Source organism: Microtus oregoni, unplaced genomic scaffold (genome assembly GCF_018167655.1).
Source record: "Microtus oregoni isolate MIOR12 unplaced genomic scaffold, Mior012 000046F_ref0000063, whole genome shotgun sequence".
NCBI classification, from domain to species: domain Eukaryota; kingdom Metazoa; phylum Chordata; class Mammalia; order Rodentia; family Cricetidae; genus Microtus; species Microtus oregoni.
Window position 1 is genome coordinate 16,369,362 of NW_024543220.1, and position 26,350 is coordinate 16,395,711.

Genomic DNA, 26,350 nt, shown 5'->3' on the forward strand with positions numbered 1-26,350 from the left:
AAGGCCATCTTCAGTCCAGGGCTCCGAGGGAGCAAATCTTTAGGCCAGAACTTGTCCATTTTGCTGGCATTATTAAGGTCCGCCTTGGGGACAAAAGCCTGGTAATGCTGAAGGTCCCTAGGATCTGGCAGTTGGCTGCTGGGCATAATGCCAGTAAGGGCCAAGCACCCTGCGGAACCTGGGAGGGCATGAGAGGCAGGTGTGGGGACCCAGGGACAACTAGAGGATGCCCCAACCGAGCATCCCCGGGCCTTCTAGGTCCCTGGGCGCGCGCGGGGCTGGGGTCAGGGGGCGCGCGGGAGAGGGAGGAGCGCTTCGGGCCGGCGCCCCGTAGGGTTGAGAAAGTGAAAGGGCAGCCGCTCCAGGAAGTCGAGAGCAGGAAGCGCCTGGCGCGGGCTGCCGAGCGCAGGTAGGCGCGGGGGAGACAAGGACCCTCCCCAGCGGCGCGCACCTGCCAGCGGCCGCGCACCTGCCAGCGGGCCCGCGCCCCGCGCCCTGCGCCCCCGCTTCGGCCTCTCCGCCGTTTGTCCCTGTATGCTGTGGCTGGAGAACCCGGACCAGCCAAGTGCTTTTCCTAGGGGAAGTCTTTGAAGTAAAGGATCCTAGAGTGGCTGGCCTTGGGCGACAGAGCCGGGCGATCCCGGGCGACGCCGAGTTCCCGGGGAAGAAGAAGCATAAGGCTCCCCAAGGCCCGGGGCTGGGATCGCCTAGCTGTGTTGCCGGGTCCCCTCCCAGTCCCGGGCCGCTGTGACAGCTGTGGGGAGCCGGCTGCTGGAGACCCGGCGCTTTGTCTGCAGCCGCGCGTTGGGGACGTGGGCGTGCCCGTAGCCTTCACCACCCGGCCAGGAGGCTGTGCGACCGGGGAGGAGCCGGCTCGCAAAGCCCTTGGGAAAGCTCGCAGCCAGTACCCTGGGTTCTCTGGTTGTTTGTTTGCTAAAGAACTGCTTCCTGGAGCTCCGGCTCAGTGACCAACGCAGTGACAGCTAACCTTCTGGCGGTAATAAAAGCTTTAAATCACCGGAAAGTCTCCCAGGCGCATGCACCAATCTTCCAGCACTCCGGATCCACCCTGGGATCTTGGTGACCTTACAGGTAAAGATTTACATCTGATCTGAAGACCCTTCCTTACCTCTGTCTAGGTTTGCATTCCTAAACTGCCTTTTCCTGGTCTTCAGAGCTTTCTGCACCTGGGCTCCCAGTTGCCTGCTTGCCCGGCTGCTGGCCCCGGAACTTAAATTGCGTGAACTTGGGCGAGTTGGTAAATAGATTGGCTTAGCACATTGATTTCTTTCTTCGTACCTGGTTAGAGGACACCTGGAAATTCCCTCTCTTGGGGAATCCGGTTTGCACCCTGTGGTCTCGAGAGTAGATTTACAGGTCGAGTTTCCTGGGCAACACATGGGTTGCGTTGTTCCTTGTGAATGGGCTAAGAGCAGAGGTGGACAGAATTCTGACTCCTACTTGTATTTATGCCCAGGACAAGTGAAAATAACTGTTTCTGTTTATCTCCCGTGGGAAATGGAGCCTTTAAAGGCTTAGAAAGTGCTTAATTGGAGAGGCTGTAATTTGTCTTGGTTTAAAACAAAAACTCTTGAAACTTGGAGGGAGTTGTCTGGTTCTCAGGTTTGTCCTTAAATGCCCTCATTTTGACACGTTGCCTTAGGGTGCTATGATTTTGTCCCCGTGTTGGAGAAAACCCTGAGGCATTACTCTTTCTTTTGCTAACTTCTAGCCACTTCTGAGTCTCCTTGAAGGGTGGGTGGCTCTAGGTGGCTCTGAGCCCTGGGGCTGGAAGGACAGTTCATAGCTGTGTCTGTTCTTCTACCCTTGGCCAGGCTCTTTCGGAAGGGCTAGTCTGCACAGCTTCTGAGCCTGGTAGGGGTGCTGTGTCACAATGCAGTAGTTCCTAATTGTTGTCCCTTCCCTGTCTGATAACACTGCCTTCTTATCCTTTTCTTTAATGGGCTGAAGTTCACTGAGTGCTTCTAAGAGGTGACTTTTAAAAACTACTTTTCTGTGTTTAGGCTATATGCCAGAGCCAGTCAGCCAAGCCAGGTGCTCCCCCTCTGGGCGCTCCCCCTCTGTGCGGGGATGGGTTGGAAGAAGTGCACCTGAGAAGGTGCACCCAAGCAAATGGAAGGCCTGGGAATTAGACTCCTAGCTGGACTAGCTGGTCTCTCCTCTTAGAGCAGTGGTTCTCACCCTTCCTAACTCTGAGGCCCTTGAATACAATTCCTCAAGTTGTGGTGACTCCCATGAAGTTACTTTGTTGCTACTTCCTAACTGTAATTTTGCTACCATTGTTGCAATGTAAACATCTGATATGCAAGGGTTGCCACCCACAGGCTGAGGATCACTGTCTTAGAGTGAAAGCTAAGCCTAGGGCTCCAGGAGGGTATGTCAGTAGCCCTCCTGACCGGGGATTTTGAGGGAACAGATTTTGGGGATGTTGTCCAGGCTAGCAAAAAAAGGGGGAAACTTTGTTAAACTGAGTTCTCAGCACCCCAAATGTGGAATCACCATCTGTCAGTCCCAAGGTGCACTTCCTGTGAGCACGGATAGCACATGTGTACACACACACACACACACACACTCGTACATACATCAGGGGAAGCCGGGAGTTTCTTCCTCTTTAGACCTTCTGGAACTTTGCTGTTGGACCAGGTTTTGCTGGATAACACACATAGATTTGTCTGGTAGCAAAGGGTGAATTTTCAGTATTTTGATGGAGGAAATAATTAGACCCTGATTATCCATCTTCAAGCTTGTACAGTTGAAATGAAATCCTTTAACCTGAAGCTACCATCACAGTTAATTCACGGGTGCATTCAAAGTCCAACAAGAACTCCTTTTGAGCAAACCTTTTTTGAAAGATAATCATTTACATATGGAGATTTGAGGCAGACTCCTACAACTTTTGATCTAATCCAGAGGCAGAGTTTTGCTACTATGCTCTAGCTGGCCTGGTACTCGCTAGGTAACCCTGACTGGACTCCAACTCAAAATGGTCCTCCTGCCTCAGCCTCTCGAGCGATGGGATTACAGGTATAAACCACCAGGCTGGCTCCAGCTGAGCGCCTTGCTCCTGTTCTATGCTAGGGTATAGGACAGGGAAATCCTGCCCTCCCAGAAGCCAGCAGAACCACCCACATTGGTATTAATGGACTGTCTGCTGTGTACCAGGCCCTGTGCCAAGGCCTTCCTGAGATCACGGCTTTGTATAACAATGTTGATACCATTAGGTCATCACCCTCATTTTTGAGCTGGAGAAGTTAAGGGAACAGACTTAGTGGGCCTAGGCTTACTTCACTGTAGGTCTGTGTAGAGTCAGGAATGAGTGACACTTGCTAAGGCCCCATGGGACCCTGAGAAAGGTGGAGCTCTCCTGGCTGGGGTAGAAAGGGCCTCTACACCTCCACGAGGGTTGTGGCGCTGGTTTCTGGGCTAAACTGTCTTCAAGGTTGTTGGTTGTCTGCAAGTGAACTGTGGGGTTTGAGACCCAAAGTCTCTGTCCTGTGACTCCACCACTGAGCTACACCTCCAGGATATTTGTTGAGGCTGAGAAGTAGATTCCACTTTGGAAAAATACAATGCCTTGGGGAAAATATGCCCCAAGGGTGGTATGGGGAATCTGGCTGGGAGATCGCCTCAACGCTGGGCCCCTTATCAGTTCTCTGGCTTTGTGCTGTCCCACCTAGCATTGCCCTTCAGCGGCCCAGCCTTCAGAGAAAGCTCATTTTCCAAGCTACTGCCATGAGCACGGGAGAGAGATCCACAGCGGCTGCGGGGAAGTTCATCCCCAGTGTTAGGTGTGGCAGGCTCAATCGCAGAACCACAGCCTAAGCAACTGACGATTGATCTCTTCTGCAGTTTTTTGCCCAGGCCCATAATCCTCTCTGGCTCACAGGAGTCCTAGTGAGCAGTAATGGAGCAGTGCCCGCCTCCACCCCATGCTCTGATAATTGTGCGTGTGACTAAACAATAGACGTACGCTTTGGGGCAGACTGGCCAGACTCATGTCTGGAAGCCCTGAAGGCAGCGTTGAGTGTCCACCTCCCTTCAGGAATCATTAGAACATCCCATGAGCTCCTTTTTAGCGGTCTACCCCAGGGCATCCATGGTGGGAGCTTCCTCTGGTACCAGAAGTGTAACTTTGATCAGCTGTGGGTGGCCCCTCCCCATCTGTGGAATGACTTCTCCCTGCCAGTGTCTCAGAGGTATGAGCATCAGGACCACAGCTTTTTTATCTATCTATCTATCTATCTATCTATTTGATTTTTTTTCAAGACAGGGTTTCTCTGTGTAGCTTTGGTGCCTACACTGGAACTAGCTCTTGTAGACCAGGCTGGCCTTGAACTCACAGAGACCTGCCTGCTTCTGCCTCCCAAGTGCTGGGATTAAAGGCGGCATGCGCCACCACCCAGGACCTCAGATTCTTAATAAAGTCTTTCTCCCGTAGAGCTTGGCCGACTCGAATGGAAGGAAGAGGGGACATGACTCAGTAGGACATGCTTGCTGTTGCTCTCCAGGCTGTGTGAACTGCAAGGCTGTCAAAAAGAAAAGAAAAGAACCTTAACCTGTTTCCTGAAGCATCTGATTTCAGGACTGGAGCTCCAAGGTCAGGGGCGGCGTAAATGGCTCGACTCCCCATGGGCATCCGTTTCATCATCTCCTTCTCCCGGGATCAGTGGTAAGCTCCGGCGTGGTGATGTGCGGGGCAGGGTGCACTGGGTGGCTTTTTCACCCATGTTTCGGTATGGAGCATGGGTGTCAGGCTTTCTCATAGCTTTGGCGTGGTGGCCCTCAAGAGTCCTGTGCTTTGGTGGTGACATCACAGACAGTATTTGGACTCCTAATCTGTCAGGAAGGAAAAACTCATCTTTCTCTCTTTTTATTTATTTATTTATTTTGAGACAAGGTTTCTCTGTAGCTTTGGAGCCTGTCCTGGAACTAGCTCTTGTAGACCAGGCTGGCCTCAAACTGACAGAGATCCATCTTCCTGCCTCTGCCTCCCGAGGGCTGGGATTAAAGGCATGCGCCACCACCACCCAGCTCTTTTTATTTTTGTGGTATCTTACAATATAAAATAGTTTCCCACTAGCCCAGAATGGAGTATAACACAGGTTTATTTATTAGGGGGAAAACTCACAGAAAGAGTAGAGACCCACAGTCCTCTGCATGTGCAGGGGAACCGGAGCTGAATCCAGCAGCCAAGGGGATCCCGCTCATCCCTACGTCTCAATTTATAGTACACAGGATTATGCCCAAAGTGGGCTAGCATAACAAAGGCCATTGGCTGAAGGACTTCCCACAGCGCTGGTGCTGATATCGAACCCAGGGCCTTGTGCATGCTAAAGAAGCACGCTGGCACCGAGCTGAGACCTCAGCCCTGCTCCTCCCCTTTTACATTGAGTGCTTGTTGGGTACCAGCAAGTTAAGTGGACAAGTGAGCAAGAAAAAGGGTTTTCCTCGCATGGTCATGGAGGTTCAGAGAGACATGTGTGTCCCACGGTGTATTTAGAATCTGGGGCTTATTATCATCTCTGATAGGAGACGTGGGAAAGGGCACTTAGCAGGAAAACAAATGGCTTTTTGAAACGAAGAAAGAAAAAGAAACGAAAGAAAAGAAAAGAAAGTCCTTCAGAGCACAGGCAACAGGAGCCTGTAATGCCTATCACCAGTGGAGGAGCCACCTTGCCTTTCTGGTTGCTTCTGTGGAGACAGTTTGTGCCACTGAGGTTTTCCGTGATCTTTCTCGGGAAGCTCAGCTCTCCCTCTGCTCAGCATGGTGGTCGTCTACACAGTCTCGTTCTGGTCCACTCACCCACTCACACGGTCTGCTGGACAATTCCAGAAGCTCTCAGGGTGGGTTTGGGAACCTCTGCAGCTGGCTTCCCTCCATAGCTCTCCCTTGAGGTCAGCTAGGGATCCAGTCACAACCCTTCACACGCTCGTACTGGGAAACGGTTTAGCTTGTCTTGTAGACCTGTGGTGTCCTCTTGTGTCTACAGATTGCTACTGTTTACTGTTTTTCTAGTCTGTTCCTCCTACTTTTATGTAGATGGGTGTGGTAGGCACTGTACAGTTTTTATTTTTTAGATATTTCTATGTCGATTTTGCCTTTTGCTGGGCATGTAGCCCAGTGGTGGAGTGCTGGTCAACATGAGGCCCTGGGTTAAGGCTTTAATCAGTGGTCATGTTAAAATACCATGTCCAGTGTCCAGCAAGATCTTTGATGGTTCCTGTTCCATCTAGAATCTGCATGTTGCATTTTGCCATCTTGCGGGGTTTGCCTCCTTCAGCCTAAAAATGTCCCATGGCCTATCTGTCTTTTATGACCTTGAATCATGGAAAGGTTCAAACACCTGTTTTATGGGTTGTCTCTCATTTTTTTTTTTTTTTTGGTTTTTCGAGGCAGGGTTTCTATGTGGTTTTGGAGCCTGTCCTGGAACTAGCTCTTGTAGACCAGGCTGGTCTCGAACTCACAGAGATCCGCCTGCCTCTGCCTCCCAAGTGCTGGGATTAAAGGCGTGCGCCACCACCGCCCGGCTCTCATTTTGGATATGCAGGTGTTCTTGGCTAGAAAGTCAGACGGCACCTTTTTAGCAGGTGGGGCTGGGGAAGAAAGGGGCTGAAGATGCTGTGGGGGAGGAGGAGGGACTAGACATATGGAGGTTGTGGTGATATTTTGTTTGTGATCTAACAAAGCTTGCTTGAAGATCAGAGTGTGGAGCTACTAGTTAGCCATAGATGCCAGACAGTGTTGGCAGACAACACCTTTAATCCCAGCACTCAGGAGGCAGGGGCAGACCTGAGTTCTCAAGATTGATCCAGTCTAAAAGAGAAATAGAGCCAGGCGGTGGTGGCTCACACCTTTAATCCCAGCACTAGGGAGGTGGAGACAGGAAGGAATATGGCTGGGCAGAGAGAGGAATATAAGGCAGGAGGAGATGGGAGCTCATGCCATTCAGTCTGAGGATTTGTGGACACAAGATCTTGCCCTCTTCAACCCGAGTATTCGGTAGAGGTAAAAGATGTCTCTAATGGCTGGCTCCTTTACTTCCCTGATCTTTCAGCACTTACCCCGAGATCTGACTCAGGTTCTTATAATTAAGACCAATTCGAATTCACGCTGCAGGAGGTGGAATGGGAAGAGACCCCAGAGGCCCAGAGCAGGTATGCACACCTAGCTCCTGGTCTCCTTCTGTGTGCAGCTGGTCTGCATACCTGGCTCAGGGTCTTCTGTGTGTGCCCCTTCCCACTGACAGGAACCAGGGCCTCAGAGACCCACTCATGCCTCAGCTGGCAGGAACAGCAGAAGTTGGGCGGAAATGCCATGCAATGCCAGGAAACAAAGCCATGAATTAAACATGAAGGAACTGTTGCTTGCTGACAAGATCTAGAACAACTTGAGACTTCAAATAATTGATCCTAGGAGTAGATGGTGGCCCCCCAACTGAGAAAAGTACCCTGATGCATCTCACAGATGTCCCAACCTGTGAGCCACTGGACAGGACTGTGATTGCTTCCTCAGGGCTAGCTTCCAGGATCAGGAGCCTGGTAGCTGGGAACATCTCCATCATTTCATGCATGCTCCCACAAGATTCTTAGTCTCTACTTAGTATGGAAATCAGTCCAGTTGCCAAGGCAGGCGGTGTTTTAAATGACCAGTGTCAATCACAATGACATCTGTCTCCTGATCCAGGCGCTGACAAAGTCATGGCCTTCCTTCTGTATCTGGTTGCGTGGTTTCTGAGGTCAGAAAGGGTTAGGATTCATTTATAAACCAGCCACACTGATGAGTAATTCCCAAAAAAGCACTTGTTGAGTCCCTATGTGGCAGAGGCAAGTGACAGCCAACCAAGACCAGACGATACATCAGCGGCTGGGCTGCCGCTGCTTCTCTGAGGATCGTGACACTCAAGGACACTGTATTAATTATTTGTCTTATCTCTATGACCCGCAAAAAAGCAGCTTAAGGGCTGGAGAGATGGCTCAGCAGTTTAGAGCACTGACCGGCTTTCCAGAGGTTCTGAGTTCAATTCCCAGCAACCACATGGTATCAAACAACCATCTATCTATAAGCCCTCTTCTGGCATGCAAGCATACATGCAGACAGAACACTGTATATATAATAAACAGAAGGGCTTCTTGTGCATGTCTGAAGGTACAGTCCCTCTGTGTAGCGAGGGAAGCTGCTGTGGGCTACTGTGACAGAAACACGAGTCTGCTTTGCTCTCATCTCTATGGTACGGGAAGTAGGGCCAGTCTGTAAGCCTCGAGACCCACTCCCCAGACATCTATTTCTAAGACCACTCCCCAAAAGGTTTAACCACCTTCCAAAGCAGCAGCACCAGCTAGTAACCAGATGTTCAACACAAGAGCCGTCCGTACATAGGATTGGCAGTCAAGGATAGCAATGGATACAGTCCAACACAAAATCATAAATTGTCTCAAATTAAACCATGAAGGTTTTTTTTTTGTCTGTTGGTTTTGTGGTGGTGGAGTGTGGTGTGTGTGTGTGTGTGTGTGTGTGTGTGTGAATTTTGGTTATTGTAACTTTACTGCATGGTTCTCAAGTTAAATAGATCTTATATTCCAATGTCAAATAGTTGGGCATGTCTGAACCATAGCAGATACCCCTGAGGAGAGTCTGGGAGTGCATCCGGGCCCTAAGCTGGCATTGATAGAATGTGCATTTTTTGCTAGAAACTCAGGGTTAACCCAGGCTCGATTCTTGTATTGACATGTACTATTTGTCATAACCGCATAAGCGGAGCGGGCACTGGAGAGAAAATGCTGAGGCTGTCGGCTTCTCTTTGTTTACTTCGTCTCCCCAGGTCCACCTGTAGCATCACATAAAACCAAAAGTACAAATAGAGAGGTCTCTCTATGTAGCCAGGCTGGCCTCAAACTCACAGAGATCCACTTGTCTCTTAAATCCTGGGATTAAAGGCGTGCGCCCCCATTTCCAGCATCTTCTTTTCTTAAGAGGACACTAGTCCTTGAGTCAGAGCCATCGGAACCTGACAAGACCTCATACTAACTCATGACATCGTCAGGACATTATTTCTGGATGAACTGATGCTCAGAAGCCCTGCTCCTGTCCACACAAAATGGTTCAGCTTTGTGAATGGTGACGTAGATAACAATAAGCCATGGGTGACGGTGGTGGCGCACACTTTTAATCCCAGCACTCAGGAGGCAGAGGCAGGCAGATCTCTGTGAATTCGAGGCCAGCCTGGTCTACAAGAGCTAGTTCTAGGACAGGCTCCAAAGCTACAGAGAAACCCTGTCTTAAAAAACAAAAACAAACAAACAAACAAACAAAATAAAAGGATGACAATAAAGGACCAGGCAGAACAAGGGCTCCTGAGGAATCCTGAGGGACCTCAGTCTCATAGACCAGGATTGTTGTTCCCACCCACTTCTCCCAGAGACCAAGCGGGGACAGATGACCACTAGCTGAGAGCGGCTATTACTTGTAGACCCTCCTGGAAGTCTGCAACTACTGCCTTCCCCCCACCCCAGGTCCTCTAGGAAACTGAGGCCAAAGGAAGAAGGGTGACTTTGGAAATTGAGGAAGTAGGCTGGGCAGCATGGCACTTGTAGATAAAGGCTCCCTTTTCAGCCTTTGGGAAATCCTGCCTGTTCTTCATTGACCTTTGACTCCAACCCTCAGGAGGAGGCTTTCTCTCTGTGAAGAGTCCATTTATGGCTTCACCAGCAGGAGCGTGGGCTGTCCCGAAGAGCCCCTTTGCTTGCACGCTTTGTACCACCTTCCCCAGCCACCTGAAAAGGGGCCTGGTGGAAAGTGCAGCCTGTCATCCTCAACTTGACTGAAACCCAGTGAGGACTGAGGAATGTAGTCTGTCAGGGCCGGGCCCTCCTCATCCCTTATCATCACAATAGGGGAGTTTCAATTCCGGCAAGGGGTTGACAGAAAGCCTGAGGCCACTGAGTCATCCTTCCCTCGACTTCTGTAGTGCCTTAGTCGGGCAGCCCTAAGCAGTGGTCACTGGAAGGTGTCCAGGCTCCTGATTCCAAATGAGAGCCTCTGAAGAGAAACCCATGCCCAGGCTGTCCTGCCTTGTGTCTGGGGAGGAGCTAGAGCCTGGCTGGGAGCTGGAAATGGCGCTGCGGAGGTCAGTGGGCGGCTCACAACCAGCCTCAGGCTCAGCGCTTGGGCCAAGTTAGCAGCTTTGGCCAAAGAACGAAGAGAACCTGTTCTGCCCCAGGGAGGCTTTCACAGACTGAGATACAGCTTGTCCCTCGCTGGGGCAGCTCCAGCTCTGCCTCTTGAGTGCTGGGATGAACTGTTTGTTTTTCACAGGTTTACTTTCTTCTTGTCACCTTGTGGGCTGGGACGAGTGTCCTGTGGACTTTCCACTCGGTTTCCCCAGGGAGAAGAGAGCTCAGAGGATTCTGTATCCTGAAGCTAGTTTCTACATGCGGGTTCTTTCCTACAGAGTGACCACCCTCCTTCCTCCACCTCAACCAGGGCCTTTGTTTAAGTCTGGAAACACTAATTTTAGCCTCTAATTTTTTTTTTAAAGCATCTGTTTATTCCTTTTGTTTATGCGTGTACGGGTGTGGGTTTGCTCCTGTGATGATGGGTTGTGAAAGGTCAGAGTACAGCTTGCAGAATAGATTCTCTCCTTCTTCGTTCTGGGGTTCAAATTCAGGTCATCAGGCTGGGTAGCAAGCAGCTTCATTCCCTGAGGCACCAACTCTCCTTGCCGATCTCTTCCCCTGACTGGCCCAGGCTTCAGCCCTTCCCTTCTCCAGGCATGAGCATCCTAGGGAGACTCATTTCTTGGGGTTCATGGTTTCAGAAATCTTGTAGTCAGAGACAGGGAGAAACTTGTCCCCCCAGCGTGTCTTCGTTCTTGTCAAGCAGGTTGGCTCTGTGGGCTTTGAAGGAAATGGCAAATGCAAGAAAGGGTTTCTCTGGTGCATTTGCATTCTCAAGCAAATGAACCGAACGAGAGACAGGGCCTGTGGGGGCCATGTAGGGGATTGAACCCTCACCCCTTATCATCACTTATCAGTGTCTGACACTGTTACTGGGTAGACGGCTGGCAAACATGCCTTGAATTACAGAGCCCCCAGGAGGAATCCACTCGAGAACTGTTTGTTGTTGGGACCGAGTGATAGAGCGGAGGCTGGGGCCGAAGATGTTGGCATCCCCCAGCTCCTGCAGGGCTTCGGTGGTCTCGCACAATCAGGGATAGCCGTGTTTTTAATGTCCTGAGACTGTCATGAGATTGTGAGTGGGTTTGGTGCGTGGCTAATGCACAGACGACGGAGCGTGACACCTCTCATGCCCCGTCTGCTACGTGTGTTCCAGGTACCGGGCCTTCATCTTCCTGCTGACATTCCTGCTGTACGCGAGCTTCCACCTGTCTCGAAAGCCCATCAGCATCGTGAAGGTAAGAGATCACACACGGGCACTCCAGTAATCTACCTGAAGCCTGGGGACTCTGGGATCACACATGGGGCTCTCCAGTAATCTACCTGAAGCCTGGGGACTCCGGGAGCCGGAGGGCAGAAGGATGAGGGTCGGGAGATTGTTAGAGACTGCTTATTCCAGCATCTTCCTTTCAGGGTCTTTTGCCATGGTTTGCTTTATTTTCCTTTTTCAGAAACTCAGATCTTTACAGTGTTTCACGCTTTATCCCCTCAGGGGCACACCTCCATCTGACTACAGCTCCAGAATCCCCAAACTTAATTAAATATTTATGTTGTCTGGTTTTCTTTCCTGGCGAATCCCGTCTTAAACGCTTTCCCAAGCGGCTCCAACGCTTGGTGCAGTTTGACCCCTTGCCTGGTTCCGGGGCCCTCTGTGCGGCTCACACACTGAGTGTACACAGGAGAGCAGGGCAAGGGCCGGGGACAGGTGTTCCACTGGACCTCAAGTCCTCTCTATTGACATCAGAACTAGGGAGGAAGCGGGTGTTTTCTCACCCCACCTTACCTGTGGGCCAGTCGCAGGAGTGAACAGCTTTTGACTAATGTAGAAGAAACAAGGCTGCTTCCTCGGGCCAAGACCCACCTATTTATGGCTCTGTGACGCACTTGCCTTCCATCTGCCAGTAGGACCTAGTCCAGGACTCTGGTACTGTGACCTTCCCAGCTGAGCAGGGCCAGCTGCCCTCGAAGGGCTCCCAGCATTGGAGAAAAGGTAGGGGCCTGCTGCGCCTGGGTGCCTTCTCCAGCGTGTTCATTTACTAAGAAGGTTCCAGAGTTTTTCTTTGGTAGCCAGGAGTTTGCTGTGGAAACAAAACACTTGGAAACCTTTAAGAGAGGTTTCAAAGAGACCTGAGGGGGTAGGAAAACAGTCAGTGGCATTAAAAGCTCCCGGGTATGACATGTGACAAGGGCTCTGACATAGGCCCCAGTGACCAGCCCTGGAAATTTGAATGCTGTCTCTGTGACTCTTCCTGCTTAGAGAAATTCCTGAGTGGCCCCACACAGGGGCCTGAGTGAGCACTGAAGACCTGGGGTCAAACAAGGTCAGGGAGCCTTCTTGGGGCTTCTGGGACTCAGCTGGAAAGACTGGGCCTGCACGGTAAGGGAGGGACCACTTCCAGTACCAGGTTGAAGGTGGGGTGTCACCAAAGAGTCATTGCCTGTGAGACAGGTTTGGTGACAGGTTTGCCACCTGTCTCTGGGTCTCTGGGGCAGGATCTGACCCTTGGACTCTACCTGCTGAGCGGGAGGAGTTTTGCCAGGAAGGGTGTGAAAGTGGCCCAAGGTCACACTCTCCATTGGAGCCTCTGAGTTTCTTGAGGAGGGGTCTTGGTTTGAGCCAGAATTCCATAACCAATGGTCTGTGTGTTAACTGTCTAATGCCGACCTCACAGCAGCCCTTGGGTGTCATGGGGAGTAAGTGAATTCGTGTTAGTGTCTTCTACATTGGTCCTCTGGTCCCAGGGTCTCTATTACTTTTTAAGGTCTATCTATTTTTATTTATGTGTATGAATGTTTTGCCTACATGTATGTGTTAGGGAAAAAAATCCTAAGAAGGGCAACTCCCCCAGCACAAAGAAATCCAATTAGATCAGATCAAACCGAATTAAAATGCCCATCATTTTATTAAATACAATGCTCTCAGGTGGCCGAGCACATGGCAGGGAGACAGGAAAGCGGGGAGCACATGCAAACCCGGAACCACGTGTTTCTCCTCTGGGAGCCTACTTAAATACCCTGTAGGAGTGGTATGCTGGGATTTGGAGTCCAGACTAATATAACTCCCAGACCAGGAGGGGCTGGGATGGATGCCAGGGGCTGGAGGCTACTCTCCAGACTTAACAGTATGTATGTGTATTGTACGCATGCCTGGGGCCCTCAGAGGTCAGAAGAGGGTGCCAAATATCCTGAAATTGGAATTATGAACAATTGTGAGCCACCATGTGGGTGCTGGGAACCACGCCAGGGTCCTATGCAAGAACAGTCTGTGCTCTTAACTGTTGAGCCATCTCTCCAGCCCTGGGTTTCTGCTCCTGACAGTGCTGGCCTGGAGTCTCCAAGACAGCTGATTACTTTCATATGGTCAGCATCTCGTGTGATTCCCTTTACCGCCCAGATTTTCCAGGGCACCTGTGTATAGATTAGCCTTATGCCGAGTCCTGCAGGCTGCTTTGCCTCTTGATACAGACAAGACTGTCTGCACCTATGATGTAGACGTTACTGAACTTTGTGAAGCATGCCCTCGCTGCAGCTCCCACTGTAAATGACACAAATGGCCCCGGGGACGGGAATGATTCTATCAGGGACCCAGTGAGTCACCATCTGCAGTCTGTATTTCCCAGAAGGCTGTTAACAAAGCTGGAATACATTTGCTTACTGGACTTGGACCTCACGGCTGAGACTGAGCTGGGTTTCGCCAGTGATCATGACTCACTTCAAGTGTTGCTGGGTCAATCAGGGTTACACTTGTCCTGCATCATCACTGACTACGTTTATTTTTCTCCGATTAAAAAAAAAAGTTCCTTTAAAAACACAATGATAAACCTGGAGCTGGGAGGACAATGTTGTCCCTTCCCATGATCCTCCACCTGTAGCCATCTTTATTTGAGGCAGATGTCTTCCCTGGCTGGTAGACAGATGGAGTCTGTGTCCGCATGGAGGGGAACTTTGGGGGGCTCTCCTCCAGGCTGGGCCAGAGCAGAACCTGTAAATAGTTGGTTTCTCAGAGAATTACTTTTGCAGGGTCCCTGGAGTGTGTGTAGACAGTTCTCTTTGTGCACAGAATTGAAAACGGTAGGAACCCCAGGGCTAACAGAAGACAGAAGTCTTAAGGGCCAGAGCTGTCAAGGAAGCTGTTTTCTGAAGTTTCCTTTATAGACAAGGTCTCAGGATGTGCCCCTTGCTGGCCTGGGACTCACCAAGTAGAGCACACTGGCTTCGAACTCTTGGAGATCCGCCTCTGCCTCCCAAGTGCCCATGACGCAAAGATTCCCAGGGAACATTTTAGTAAAAAGTTAGGACACCTATAGCTAGGATCCACTGTCCTTTTTGTCTTTTTAACTTTTTTTTTAATGATACTTTTTTTTTAATTTATTTATTATGTATACAATATTCTGTCTGTGTGTATGTCTGCAGGCCAGAAGAGGGCACCAGACCTCATTACAGATGGTTGTGAGCCACCATGTGGTTGCTGGGAATTGAACTCAGGACCTTTGGAAGAGCAGGCAGTGCTCTTAACCACTGAGCCATCTCTCCAGCCCATGTCTTTTTAACTTTTTAAGAACATTTATTTCTTTATGTGTGGGGAGTGTGCAGTGGGAGGTCAAAAGATGTGGGAGTTGGGTCTCTCCTTCCACCTGGCTCCCCAGGCTTGTAGCAAGCACCCTGGCCTGCTGAGCTGTTTGCACCAGCCCTGACACACTCTTTTGACTGGTCAGTTCTTTTCTGTGTGTGGGAAAGAGTGTGTGAGCATGCGTGTGTGAGCATGCATGTTCGTGTGTATCTAAATGCACACATAGGTATGTGCATGCGCAGACACCAGAGACCAACTTCAGGTGTCATTCTTAAGTCGTGTTTTACCCTGTTTGGAGTCTGAGTCTCTCGCTGACCTTGAACTCACCAAGTGGGCTAACCTGGCTAGCCGTCCATGCTTAGAGATGCGCCTGTCTCTGCCTCCCCAGTGCTAGGATTAAAAGCACTCACTACCATACCCAGGGGTCCCGGAGTTCTAATTCAGGCTCTCATGCTCACAAGGCAGATACTTTAACTGACGAGGCTAATCTCCTAGCCCTGATCAGTTTTTATTAACCAATTGCTGTAACAAACTGATAGATTTTTCTGTGTAGCTTGTTGAAAGATAATCCTGTAAATGTTTGCAAAGGGCTGCTTTGACATAAACCGTGTTCCTCAACGGACACATCCCCTCCCCCAAATGCCTCTTTGGCAATCAGCCCGTGGGAGCCTAGTATGTCTCCCTGCAGCCCAGTGTAAGAATTCACTCCACGTGGTTTCATTTTGCTTAATTGCCGTGCCCCCCACCGAACACCTGGTTTTCAGAACAGATGTTGTTGGAATATTAAAATAGAGCAATGTTACTGAAAACTAATGCATTTATTTAAATATCCTCTGAGTTCTTCATCCTTTGGAGGCAGCCTTCCAGCGGGGCTACAGGAGAGGCAAAGATGGCATCTCTGACATGAAAGACTGGGAGGGGTATGAGAATATGGTGTCCAGTGAGATTGGAGGTTAGCTGCTGGAGCTGTGCCCTAGCACCCTGGAAATCAGTCTCCAGATGCCGGCCCCAGGGGCAGGCAAGGACCTGGGTGGTGCTCTCTGTTTGAAGTCCATCCTTCAGCCACCCTGGGACTCCAGCCATTGTCACATTGGCTTCAGCATTGGTGGCCAGGGGGTGTGACTGAGATCAGTCAGTTACAAGCAGCCGCAGTAGTCTGTGGTCCCAGCCCATACCTGTCTGTGACCAAGAGCCTGTGATCCTAACTAACCAGGTGCTGGGTGCTGGGTGCTGCTCATCTTGGGCAGGACCGGAAAACTTCTCCTGTGGCTTATGGAAGATTTCGGATCATTTCTAATCTGTTCTGGTTTCCATGGATGGTATTCCCCGGGCAGGTCAAGTCCCAGAATTCTATTCTGAGTATGGCCTATAGAATGCATGTTCCTCACTTCCATGCAAGGCTAGCATGCTCGCTTAGTCCTGCAGGTGACCCTCCCAGCCTGCAACTGTCCTCAATGAGCAGCAATGGAGAAGGCCCCCTTGGGTGTGGTATCCTTGAGAAAGAACATAGTAGGGAAGTCAGAAAACTGAGGTCTTGGTGGTAGAATTGGAATACACACACACACACACACACACACACACACACACACACACTCAGCAGTCCTGGCAGTGGCAGCCAGGAGCTTGAGTGGGGGAAGGTCCAAGTGACCAAATTCTGTCTGACTTGACAGAGAGGTCAGAGCCTCTTTGGCATGTCAGTGCTACCAGTGGAAGCTTGCGAGAAGGTAATCAGTTTATAAAGTGGTGAGCTTTGGGGTGGCATTTAAGTCAGCATTTAACAGCACAGAGCTATGCACAAAGCTTTGTTGATGTGCCATGCTGTGCCTTGTGCCCAGCCAGGATGACCAAGGAAGCCTTTCAGATAACCTGCCTCGCGATAGCCACTCTGTCCTGATGGAGATGGACGAGCCTGCCACCTGCATGGTGGCCAAGTGGCTCCTTGCCTGATGCTACACCAAGACCACCTTTCTGTACCAGCCTCCAGGCCCCTATGACTCTCAGGAAGAATTCCTTGTCTCCTGAGGGACATTCCCCCTGACCAGAAGGTCCTCCTTGCCACCTGCTTGGCTGCTTCATCTGAGTTTTGTGTGGCATGGGTCCTTTATGAAATCTAGTGCAGAAGACAAGTGTGAGTTCACTGATATGAAAAAGTGAGTTCCATACTTCTCAGTTTCCCCAGGAGATGGTCCTGGCCTACTCTTACTGCAAGTGTGGCTAGCATCTCTGGGCGGCCCCATCCCACACACTGTGTAGAAAGTGTGGTATTCAGTCTCACAATCTCGGTTCTTTAAGTGAGCTGCAGCCTCTTGTGCAGGTGGGGAAACCAAGGCAGGACACTGTGTGCTTGTCCTCAGAGTCTCTCCTCACACTTCCTGTCTCTGCCACCTGTCAAACACCTCCATCCTAATACAGCTTGCTGATCCTGGTGAGATGCACTGTTTGCCACCTGACTTGCTGATAAATGTATGTATTTGTGTAAATATGCATATACGTGTGCATGTATATGTATTAAATATACATATCATATATATGATGTATATGTATGTATATGTGTAATATATATACACGCACATATATGTATGAATGATCTGTGCACAAGAAAATGCATTCATCTTAAGCATCTGGATTGACCTGTCTCTGCCTCTACACCTGAGTACCCAGCATCTAAGTTAAGATGGAGCTTTTCCAGCCGCCTATGCCAGACCCTATTATCCCCTTCTAAGTAGCCATAAGATTCATCCACGAGAGTGTCTCTCGTCTGTGCTTGAACTCATGGAGATGAAGTCACATAGCCTGTGTTCCATTGACTGTTTTTCGAGGGCCGTGTTTGGAGACTCGGTCCTCTTCCAGCAGTTCCTAAAAACTCATCCTTTCCTTCCTCCGCAGTGTTCGGGTGTCAGCATCAGCACTTAATCCCTTCCTTTCCCTGGTGCAGCCCGTCAAGGATGTCTGGCAGTTGGTCCTCAGCTTGGAGCTCTCTTGCCAGATGCTGTCTCTACTGTTAGGCCTCTGGAGGCCGGATGGTGCTTGGGTTGGCTGCGTGGGTGGGAGCTGGAGTTATTGCAAAATACCGCTGGAGCCTCCTGTCTGTGGCAGGAGCTCCTGTGGGCTCAGACGCCTACCAGAGGCCTCCTGATCAACAAACCATTGTTCTGTGAAGAGGGGAAGCCACTTTACCTGGTTGAGACATCCCAATAAATTCTTTATCTGCCCCACCGTCCCTTTCTTCTGTAGGGCGAACTCCATAAGCAGTGTGCTGCCGGGGATGAAGCTGAGCCCAGATTCAATGGTCCCAGCAGCAGTACCAGGCATGGCCCCACCCACTGGCTCCTGAACAACGTGACCGTGACCGAGACCGACTGTGGCTGGGCCCCATTCGGTGAGTTTAGTCAAATGCCCTGTTGCCTAGGGATCTTGACAGCCATCCATCCCGGTTCCTCCAGCCTGGCTAGTCTCAGAACAGTGCCACTGTCCTCAAGTATGTGTTTCGGTGACAACTGTCCCCTAGGAAACATTACTTGGCAACCACCAGGTCTTCAATGCCTACGTTACAAAGGGGCCACCCCTTAAATAAGCATGTCTGTGCTGGGTAAATCTCTAGACGAGACCCTGCAGTGTGTGCCTGTCATACTCGGAGGTTAGGGCTTGCCACGCAAAATCTGATGAGGGTGCCACGGGCCAACCAGGTGACATTGAAACACAAAGGCAAGCCCACCACAGCCAGTATGGTTTACTTTCAGTCTGAAGGACACATTCAAGGACAACTTGGAAAAAAAAAAAGATGGCTTTGTTTTCTTTCACAAGAAGCTGGCCAGCAGCTGGGCTGCCATGTTTTTTTGTTTTGTTTTTAATTAGAGTGCCTCCCATTCGGAGGGACTTTCAGAATATAGGACATGTATTTTATAGCCCAAATCTAGAACCTACTAAGTAATTCTGAGCCCTTCTGTTGCTTCTCAATCCCACACAGATAAGAACAACTACCAGCAGCTTCTTGGAGCCCTGGATTACTCCTTCCTCTGCGCCTATGCCATTGGGATGTATCTGAGGTAGGGACGCCAGTCACACACTCTCCTGGGGGGCAACTGCTCCTCATTTATCTTACTGCATCCAAATACTCTGCAGTGTGCAGAGAGCTAGGGGTTCCTCAGTTACTAGAAAGTGATGCTTAAACTTGACTCTAGGCTGGGGCCACTTTGAGAACATAGCAGTGTCTAGAACATCTGCAGCCGTCACAGCTAGGGGAGGGGAATCCAGCATCATCCTGTGGGCAGATATGAAAGACTCGGCTAAACACCCCAGGACGTAGCACCATCCTCACTCCAAAGATGCCCAGCCCAGGGAACCCGGCTTAGTAAATAAAGTGGGTTTCTCGTTGCATCTTTATCAGCAAAAGTAGTTTCTCGTGCCACTCATCAGTGAGTTTATTGAAATGGGGTTCTGTTAGATGTGAGGTCCATACAGAAATCTCAGGAGGGAGGCAGGGACACCTGCCACTTCACTGCTAGGCTTTGTGCCATGACAGGCATGACAGCACAACCCCACTGGGAAGCTACCGCTGAAGTCTTGACAGTGGGTGTCACATGACTCTAGCTGGACTAGAAACATGGAGAGGGGTGCACCCGGGTCTTGCCTGGCAGGATCAGCAGGTACAGCGTGGGTGTGAATCCTCTGAGAGTCAGACATGATGTGGGGTGGTGTCCGTTCCATCAGAATTGCTTCTTAAATTCACAGAGAGGAGGTGTCGGGTGGTGGCACCAGGCGGCCATACTAGAAGACACCTCTCAGTGGTAGCCAGTGACAAACGCTCTTGGGAGCCCACATGATTCAGCCCCTTGTCCTGGGCCTCAGCAAGTTAGCAGCCTCTGAGATGTCTCCTGAACCCTGAAGTGAGCAAGGCGCAGCAGCTAGACCCGAGCTCTAGAATGCTCTCCAGTCCCTGTGGTTAAGTTCTGCTCAGCTGAACATGTTAGCCGGGTGTATTGTCACTGTGCCTGTTTAAAGGTCATTTGCATGGCTCCTGTTTGGTGAGGGCAGGAGGGAAAGCTTGATGGCAAGCAGCTTCTGGAGAGGACCTGGGAACAATGGCGCATACTCCAGGGTGCTGCTCTCGGGCAGGCAGGTATCTGCCCATGTTCTCTGCTTGTTAGAGTCCTGGACTGCTTATGTGGAAGGAAGTGTGGGATGTGAATTTTTTAGATTTTCTGAAGGTGTGTGTGTGTGTGTGTGTGTGTGTGTGTGCGCGCGCGCGTGTGTGTGTGTGTGTGCGCGCGCGCGTGCATGCAGGTGTCTATAGAGGCCAGAAGAGGGCATCTGATCCCCTGGAGCTGGAGTTACAGGCAGTTGTGAGCCTCCTCACATGGGTGCTGGAAACCAAATCCCCAGTCCTCCAGAACATAGTGCCATTAACCAATGAGCCATCTCTCCGGCCCACATGGAGTTTTGAAAGATCACAAAGGGCCTTTAGTATCTGCTGAAATCATGTGTGTCCTTGGTGATGCTGTGGGTGAACGGTAGAGCATGGTGTCATGGTGATGGCGACCCGCCCTGTTGTGAATCTGGAGCCTTGTCTGCTCATCACTGCAACAGTTTCAGAGCCAACCTAACATGGATGTAGCTCACTTTCCCTTCAGCCCAGGAAGGTGAGACTCCAGAAAGTCAGCTCCCTGGGCCTCTTTGTCACTCTTAGCACTGGGGCTCTGGCCCTCTTGATGGGCCTTACACACCAAATAAGAAAACCTGTCTTCCAGTCAGGCAGCAGCGGCTGTGGCAGGAAGTGGTTGGCCAGGCAGGGGAGTGTGGTCCTCACTGACCCACCCAGTGGGTGTGTTCACACAGGTTTCTTGGTTACCGTTCATTGGATGGGCGGCTTGCTTGGGGTCACAGTGGTCCCCTTTTCAAGTCCCCTTTTACAGCTTAATGATTGACATCTTAAATAGCTCGGTACACCGGCCGCGTGTTTTTGCTATAAAAGGAGGCTTAACGAGCAGGGCAAGCCCTGCTTTGTGAGGCAGTGTTTGTGCGAGCCCCAAGTGGGTGCTTTATATTGTTTGACGGTTGGTGATTTTTATGACAGGTGGATCTAAGGGGTCCCACGGGAGGGAGGGAGCTCCACAGAGAAGCATTCTGTCCAGTCTCCCAGGAAATGGTGGGACTCCGAGGTCCAGAAGCAAAGAGCGTGGCATAGGATATCCGGGAGACGTGGCCGTGGCTGTTAGTCGTAGCTGTTGGCCATGTGCTGTGCTGTTTCCTCATGCCTGCCTCTTTCTTTGTTCCCTCAGCGGCATAATAGGGGAACGCCTGCCGATTAGGTATTACCTGACTTTCGGGATGCTGGCCAGCGGTGCCTTCACAGCCCTGTTCGGCTTGGGCTATTTCTATAACATCCACAGCCTTGGATTCTACGTGGTGACCCAGGTAAGGGCCTGCTCCAGGTTCACTGTGAGGACCGGGACGGTTCGGGTCCCAAAGCAGGAGCTGGCGAGGGGCAGAGCAGCGCCCGTCCAAGGTCATGTCTCAAGCTGCTGGCTTAGGAACGCCCTCCTCCCTTGGCACCTGGACTGCTACTTCCTGTTTCAGGAGCTGTCAGCGTGGCAGGTCAATGAGGTGTGAAGCTTTAATGATCACTCCAGAGTGGCCATGGGGTGGCCAGGGTAGGAGTCACTGCCAGCAGAACACAGCTATGAGACCTTAAACTGCAGGGCCCGGGGCAGAGGTGCTGAAGGCGCACAGGGGTGGGACCGGAAACGCAGCTTGCCCTCCTTGAGAGCCCAGCCTTTGTGGCCCTCTTGGCTTCTGTTCTCTCCCACAGTACCGTGGGTAAATATTGACTAGAAAAGGAAATGGGGCTGCCCGACTTCTCCAGATGGCCAAGGGCGGGGAGGTGCAATAGAAAACCAAAGCAGCTCTTGTTTAGTTTGGCTTTTCATGACCATGCCATCGTGCTTGAGAAAGCCTAGCTGCTTTATGACAAGCATGCTTTGTTCTTGCCTGTGCTTGGTTACCCCTGGCATCCTTGGAGAAATCATCTCTAGGTCTCCTGAGCTCGCGAAGCCCATGGCTGCTCAAGTCCCATGTCTTAAGCGGTACAGGGCTCGCATAGATCCCGTGCACATCTTCCTGTAGATGATTTGTCTCTAGATCATTTATAATATCTAATAGGGCGAGTGTTGTGTCTCTGGCTGTTACCCTGGTTAGAGAACATTGGCCATCTGGTATGGATGCTGCCATTGTAGGCCCGACAATGCATTTGGTCCTTCTGCCTTGACTCCTTGGTTGCAGAAGCCTCAGACTATGACATACAGACTTAGCAGGGAAGGAAAGCAAGTCCCTGGGGTTGCAGCATGCTCCGCTAGCAAAGGCCCAGCTGTCAATGCAGAAGCAGCAGCAGCGGGGGGGGGGGGGGGGGGGTGCCGCCCTCTCTGTGCCTCCCGGAGAATCCACTGTCCAGTGAGACAGCCTGCACCAGGCTAGGGCCTCAGTTCTGACGACACCAACCTGAGCCTCCTGGGCTTGGTCCAGCACCTGCTTGGAGAGAGCAGGAAAGCATGCCAGAGCTGGATCAAGGCTCCGTTGAATTCTGAGAGGGAACCTTCTCCATGGGCAGTAGGGGGGAAGACATACCATTTCTAGGCTGCGTTTGCTGCCGTTTATAAACCAGTCTGTGAAGAGAAAGTTCTTGCTTTACAGAATGTTTAGATTCCAAGGAGTCTGGAACGCTTGAGCCTGACCTGTCAGGGTGTTCCTGGCTGAGGGTCCTGGCTTTATTTTTCATTTTTTAGGCCATGTCTCATATGTAGCCCAGGCTGGCCTCAAACTCACAACATTCTTCCTAAGTACTAGGGTTATAGGTTTGAGCCACCATGTAAGGCTTGAGTTGACTTTTTTTTTGCTTTTCATGTGTGTGTGTGTGTTATTTTATTTTTTGGAATGGGGTCTTGTGTTACTCAGGCAGACGTCAAGCTCCTTGAACGGTCCTCCTGCATCAGCCTTCTTAGCAGCTAGGATGACAGCCATGCACCACCATTCCTGGCCTATATATACTTTATAATAGATCCGTGTTTCTGCATCTTTTATGTATATGAGCTACATATGTATTTTAAACTTCATAGCTAATCTGTATGTAAATATAAAACTTCCTTCTCACCATTGGTGGTGGAGACTGACATAGAGTGCTGTCGCATCTGTGTAAGTCCCAGCACAGGGAGGATGGGGAGGAACCAGCATCTCCCCTCAATGAGCCTTCCTTCCCTCCTACAGATCATTAACGGACTGGTGCAGACCACAGGCTGGCCCAGCGTCGTCACCTGCCTCAGCAACTGGTTTGGGAAAGGAAGGTGAGGAAAACATGGCCCCTTCTTCAACAGTTCTTTCTTTTTTTCTTTCTTTCTTTCTTTCTTCCTTCCTTCCTTCCTTCCTTCCTTTTCTTTTTTTTTTTTTTTAGATTTTGATAGAAACTGGACCACATTATCTTCATTATCTTCAAGCTTCAAGGCTTTTTTTTCCCCCAGTCTATTTCAGGAACCTTAATGAGGCTCCTCTTGGACGCAATGTACTGAAAGCTCTCAGCTTTACAGTCCCCGTGGGGCTACAGCCTTCAGAACCCATGTACCTACAGAGCACAGCCTCCCCACTGGCCACTTAGGCAGGTAGTGTGACCCGGACTCCATACCTGAGAGCTGTGTGGCCCTTGGCCTCAGCTTCCCTCACACTTGGGTGACATAGAGCGCCTGGGCTCTCGGGCCTCTTAAATTGGAGTCTGCATCTGGCCATGGGTCGGCAGAGGTCACCCGGTCCATAATTAGCAGGCCTGGCCCAGCTCTAGCGATCAGACTACAGTGCAGTCACTTGTGGTCCCTGCCTAGTGTAGCTGGGGTTAGTAACCATAGAGACGCCACCCAAGATGGAGAAGCTAAAACGGGAGATGGATTCAGAGGCCCAATTTAGAAAGCCTGTTTTAGTCATTTGGCGTGTACACCAGTGTGAGCTTCTGTCACCATGATAGCCAACCGACTACCATGTTTGTGGAGGCCCAGATTTAAATTCCGAGCCTTCCAGGAATTGTAGGAAAAGCCCCCCTTCCCTCTTTGAATCATAGACTCAGGATTTCTGAGCGAAGGTGGACTACTGGCTGATGCAGCCTGAGGCAGAATGAAAGCACAGGTCTCCAAGGAGCAGCTGCAGTCTGGCACCTATATCCTCTGCGGGGCCATGCTGGCTCCTCTGGGCCCCAGCCCTCATGCTGGAGCAGCCATAGTCTGGTGCCTATAGATGGAGCCCCTGCAGGGCCATGCCGGCTCCTCTGTGCCCCTATAGACGGAGCCCCTGTGGGGCCATGCTGGCTCCTCTGGGCCCAGCTCTCATGCTGGAGCAGCCGCAGCCTGGCACCTCTAGACGGAGCCCCTGCGGGGCCATGCCGGCTCCTCTGTGCCCCTATAGACAGAGCCCCTGTGAGGCCATGCTGGCTCCTCTGTGCCCCTATAGACGGAGCCTCCATGGGGCCATGCTGGCTCCTCTGTGCCCCTATAGACGGAGCCCCTGTGGGGCCATGCTGGCTCCTCTGGGCCTAGCTCTCATGCTGGAGCAGCCGCAGCCTGGCACCTATAGACGGAGCCCCTGCGGGGCCATGCCGGCTCCTCTGTGCCCCTATAGACGGAGCCCCTGTGAGGCCATGCTGACTCCTCTGGGCCCCTCTAGACGGAGCCCCTGTGAGGCCATGCCGACTCCTCTGTGCACCTCTAGACGGAGCCCCTGTGGGGCCATGCTGACTCCTCTGTGCCCCTATAGACGGAGCCCCTGTGGGGCCATGCTGACTCCTCTGGGCCCAGCTCTCATGCTGGAGCAGCCGCAGCCTGGCACCTCTAGACGGAGCCCCTGCGAGGCCATGCTGACTCCTCTGGGCCCAGCTCTCATGCTGGAGCAGCCGCAGCCTGGCACCTCTAGACGGAGCCCCTGCGAGGCCATGCCGGCTCCTCTGGGCCCCTATAGACGGAGCCCCTGTGAGGCCATGCTGGCTCCTCTGGGCCCCTATAGACGGAGCCCCTGTGGGGCCATGCTGGCTCCTCTGTGCCCCTATAGACGGAGCCCCTGTGGGGCCATGCTGGCTCCTCTGTGCCCCTATAGACGGAGCCCCTGTGAGGCCATGCCGGCTCCTCTGGGCCCAGCTCTCATGCTGGAGCAGCCGCAGCCTGGCACCTCTAGACGGAGCCCCTGCGAGGCCATGCCGGCTCCTCTGGGCCCCTATAGACGGAGCCCCTGTGGGGCCATGCTGACTCCTCTGGCCCCAGCCCTCATGCTGCCTTACTCTGGCTCCAGTTTTGTGTGCAGACCCATTTTGACATGATTGTACCACTCACTCACTGTCCCGTTGTGCCATGTTGTAGGCGAGGCCTGATCATGGGGATTTGGAACTCCCACACCTCCGTGGGCAACATTCTGGGGTCCTTGATTGCCGGCTACTGGGTGTCCACATGCTGGGGACTCTCATTTATCGTGCCCGGGGCCATCGTGGCAGCCATGGGGCTAGTGTGCTTTCTCTTTCTCATTGAACGTAAGTATACACGGCCCTAGGAATGGCCACCTGGGCTTTAGTCTTCAGGGAGAGTTAGTGTGGACTGCAGTGTCGTGGGTGCCCGTCTTCACCCCAGCCCTGCACAGACTTCCCCAGAATCCCATTCTCTCCTAGTCTTGCTCAGTTTTTCTGCTCTTTCCCAGTTTCTTGGGTCACCCCGTGGGAATTCCTTTCCCTTCATCTCACGATCCCCATCCTCAGCACCACGTGTCTGCATCACCAGGGAGTCTGAGGTCCTCCTCGAACATACACCTGAGGGCACAGGCCCAGCCGACGTGGCCGCACCTGCTCCCTCCAGCCACCTCCACCTGTTGACATGGACTTTACCGGCTTGTATACGCCACGATAAAATGCTTCTCGGGCAATGTCATAAAACCATGGTGTGGCTTAAAGCCATATCTTACTAGGTAAAGTGTCTCAAGGAAAACGAAGTCCACGTTGTATTCCCGTCAGCCCTAGACTTCTGATTTAACGAATTTTGAAAAGCCGAGAACCAGCATATGAAAGATTTGAGCAGCCTTGCTGCAGTCGAGGGGCTGTTCTGACCCTCGTCTCGGCTCTGGGCTCATAGGTAGGCTGGCCGTTTAGTTCTTAGATTACTGCGTGGAGCGAGATGAGCGCACACGGCTGTGGAACACCATGTGGTCCCCAGCCTGTGCTCTGACCTCACCTTCAGGGCCCCAGTCCCCATAGTCTGCACACACTGACCTCGCCCCCACCCTGGCCTCCATGCTGTGCTCTCCACCCGAGAAATGAACTCGCATTCGTGGGTTCTGGTTCTCCCTTTTTTTTTTTTAACCCCTCCCTGCTCAAACCGGTCTTGTTAGTTTTTCAGTGACCTCCATCTTGCCGAGCTCGGGAGGTGTGGCCCTCTCGGCCCTCTGGGTAGGTGGAAACAGAAAGGAACGTTCAGACCTGGAACTTAGATGTGCGGTCCGGGAGCAGAACGGATGATGTGGGACACTGCTTTTGCCCCATTTCACAGTGTTCTTCAGAGTCCCAGGAAGTGGCAGACTGGC

At 51.6% G+C, this 26,350-nt stretch overlaps 1 protein-coding gene across 2 annotated transcripts in view; it reads left to right on the forward strand.

The window, feature by feature from the left end:
* Positions 1-300: 300 nt before the first annotated feature.
* The window catches only part of Slc37a1 (solute carrier family 37 member 1), a 50,944-nt gene continuing 24,894 nt past the window's right edge, over positions 301-26,350 (forward strand). The window contains exons 1-8 of one of the 2 annotated variants that reach the window (XR_005972570.1): positions 301-1,092; positions 4,460-4,690; positions 11,351-11,432; positions 17,999-18,143; positions 18,732-18,810; positions 21,043-21,178; positions 23,021-23,097; positions 25,144-25,310. Coding sequence is in view for 1 of the 2 variants with exons in the window: in XM_041634607.1 (XP_041490541.1) it covers positions 4,635-4,690; positions 11,351-11,432; positions 17,999-18,143; positions 18,732-18,810; positions 21,043-21,178; positions 23,021-23,097; positions 25,144-25,310 (742 nt within the window). In the remaining variant the exon portion in view is untranslated. The remainder of the gene's footprint in view (positions 1,093-4,459; positions 4,691-11,350; positions 11,433-17,998; positions 18,144-18,731; positions 18,811-21,042; positions 21,179-23,020; positions 23,098-25,143; positions 25,311-26,350) is intronic. The other variant, XM_041634607.1, reaches the window with a different exon arrangement.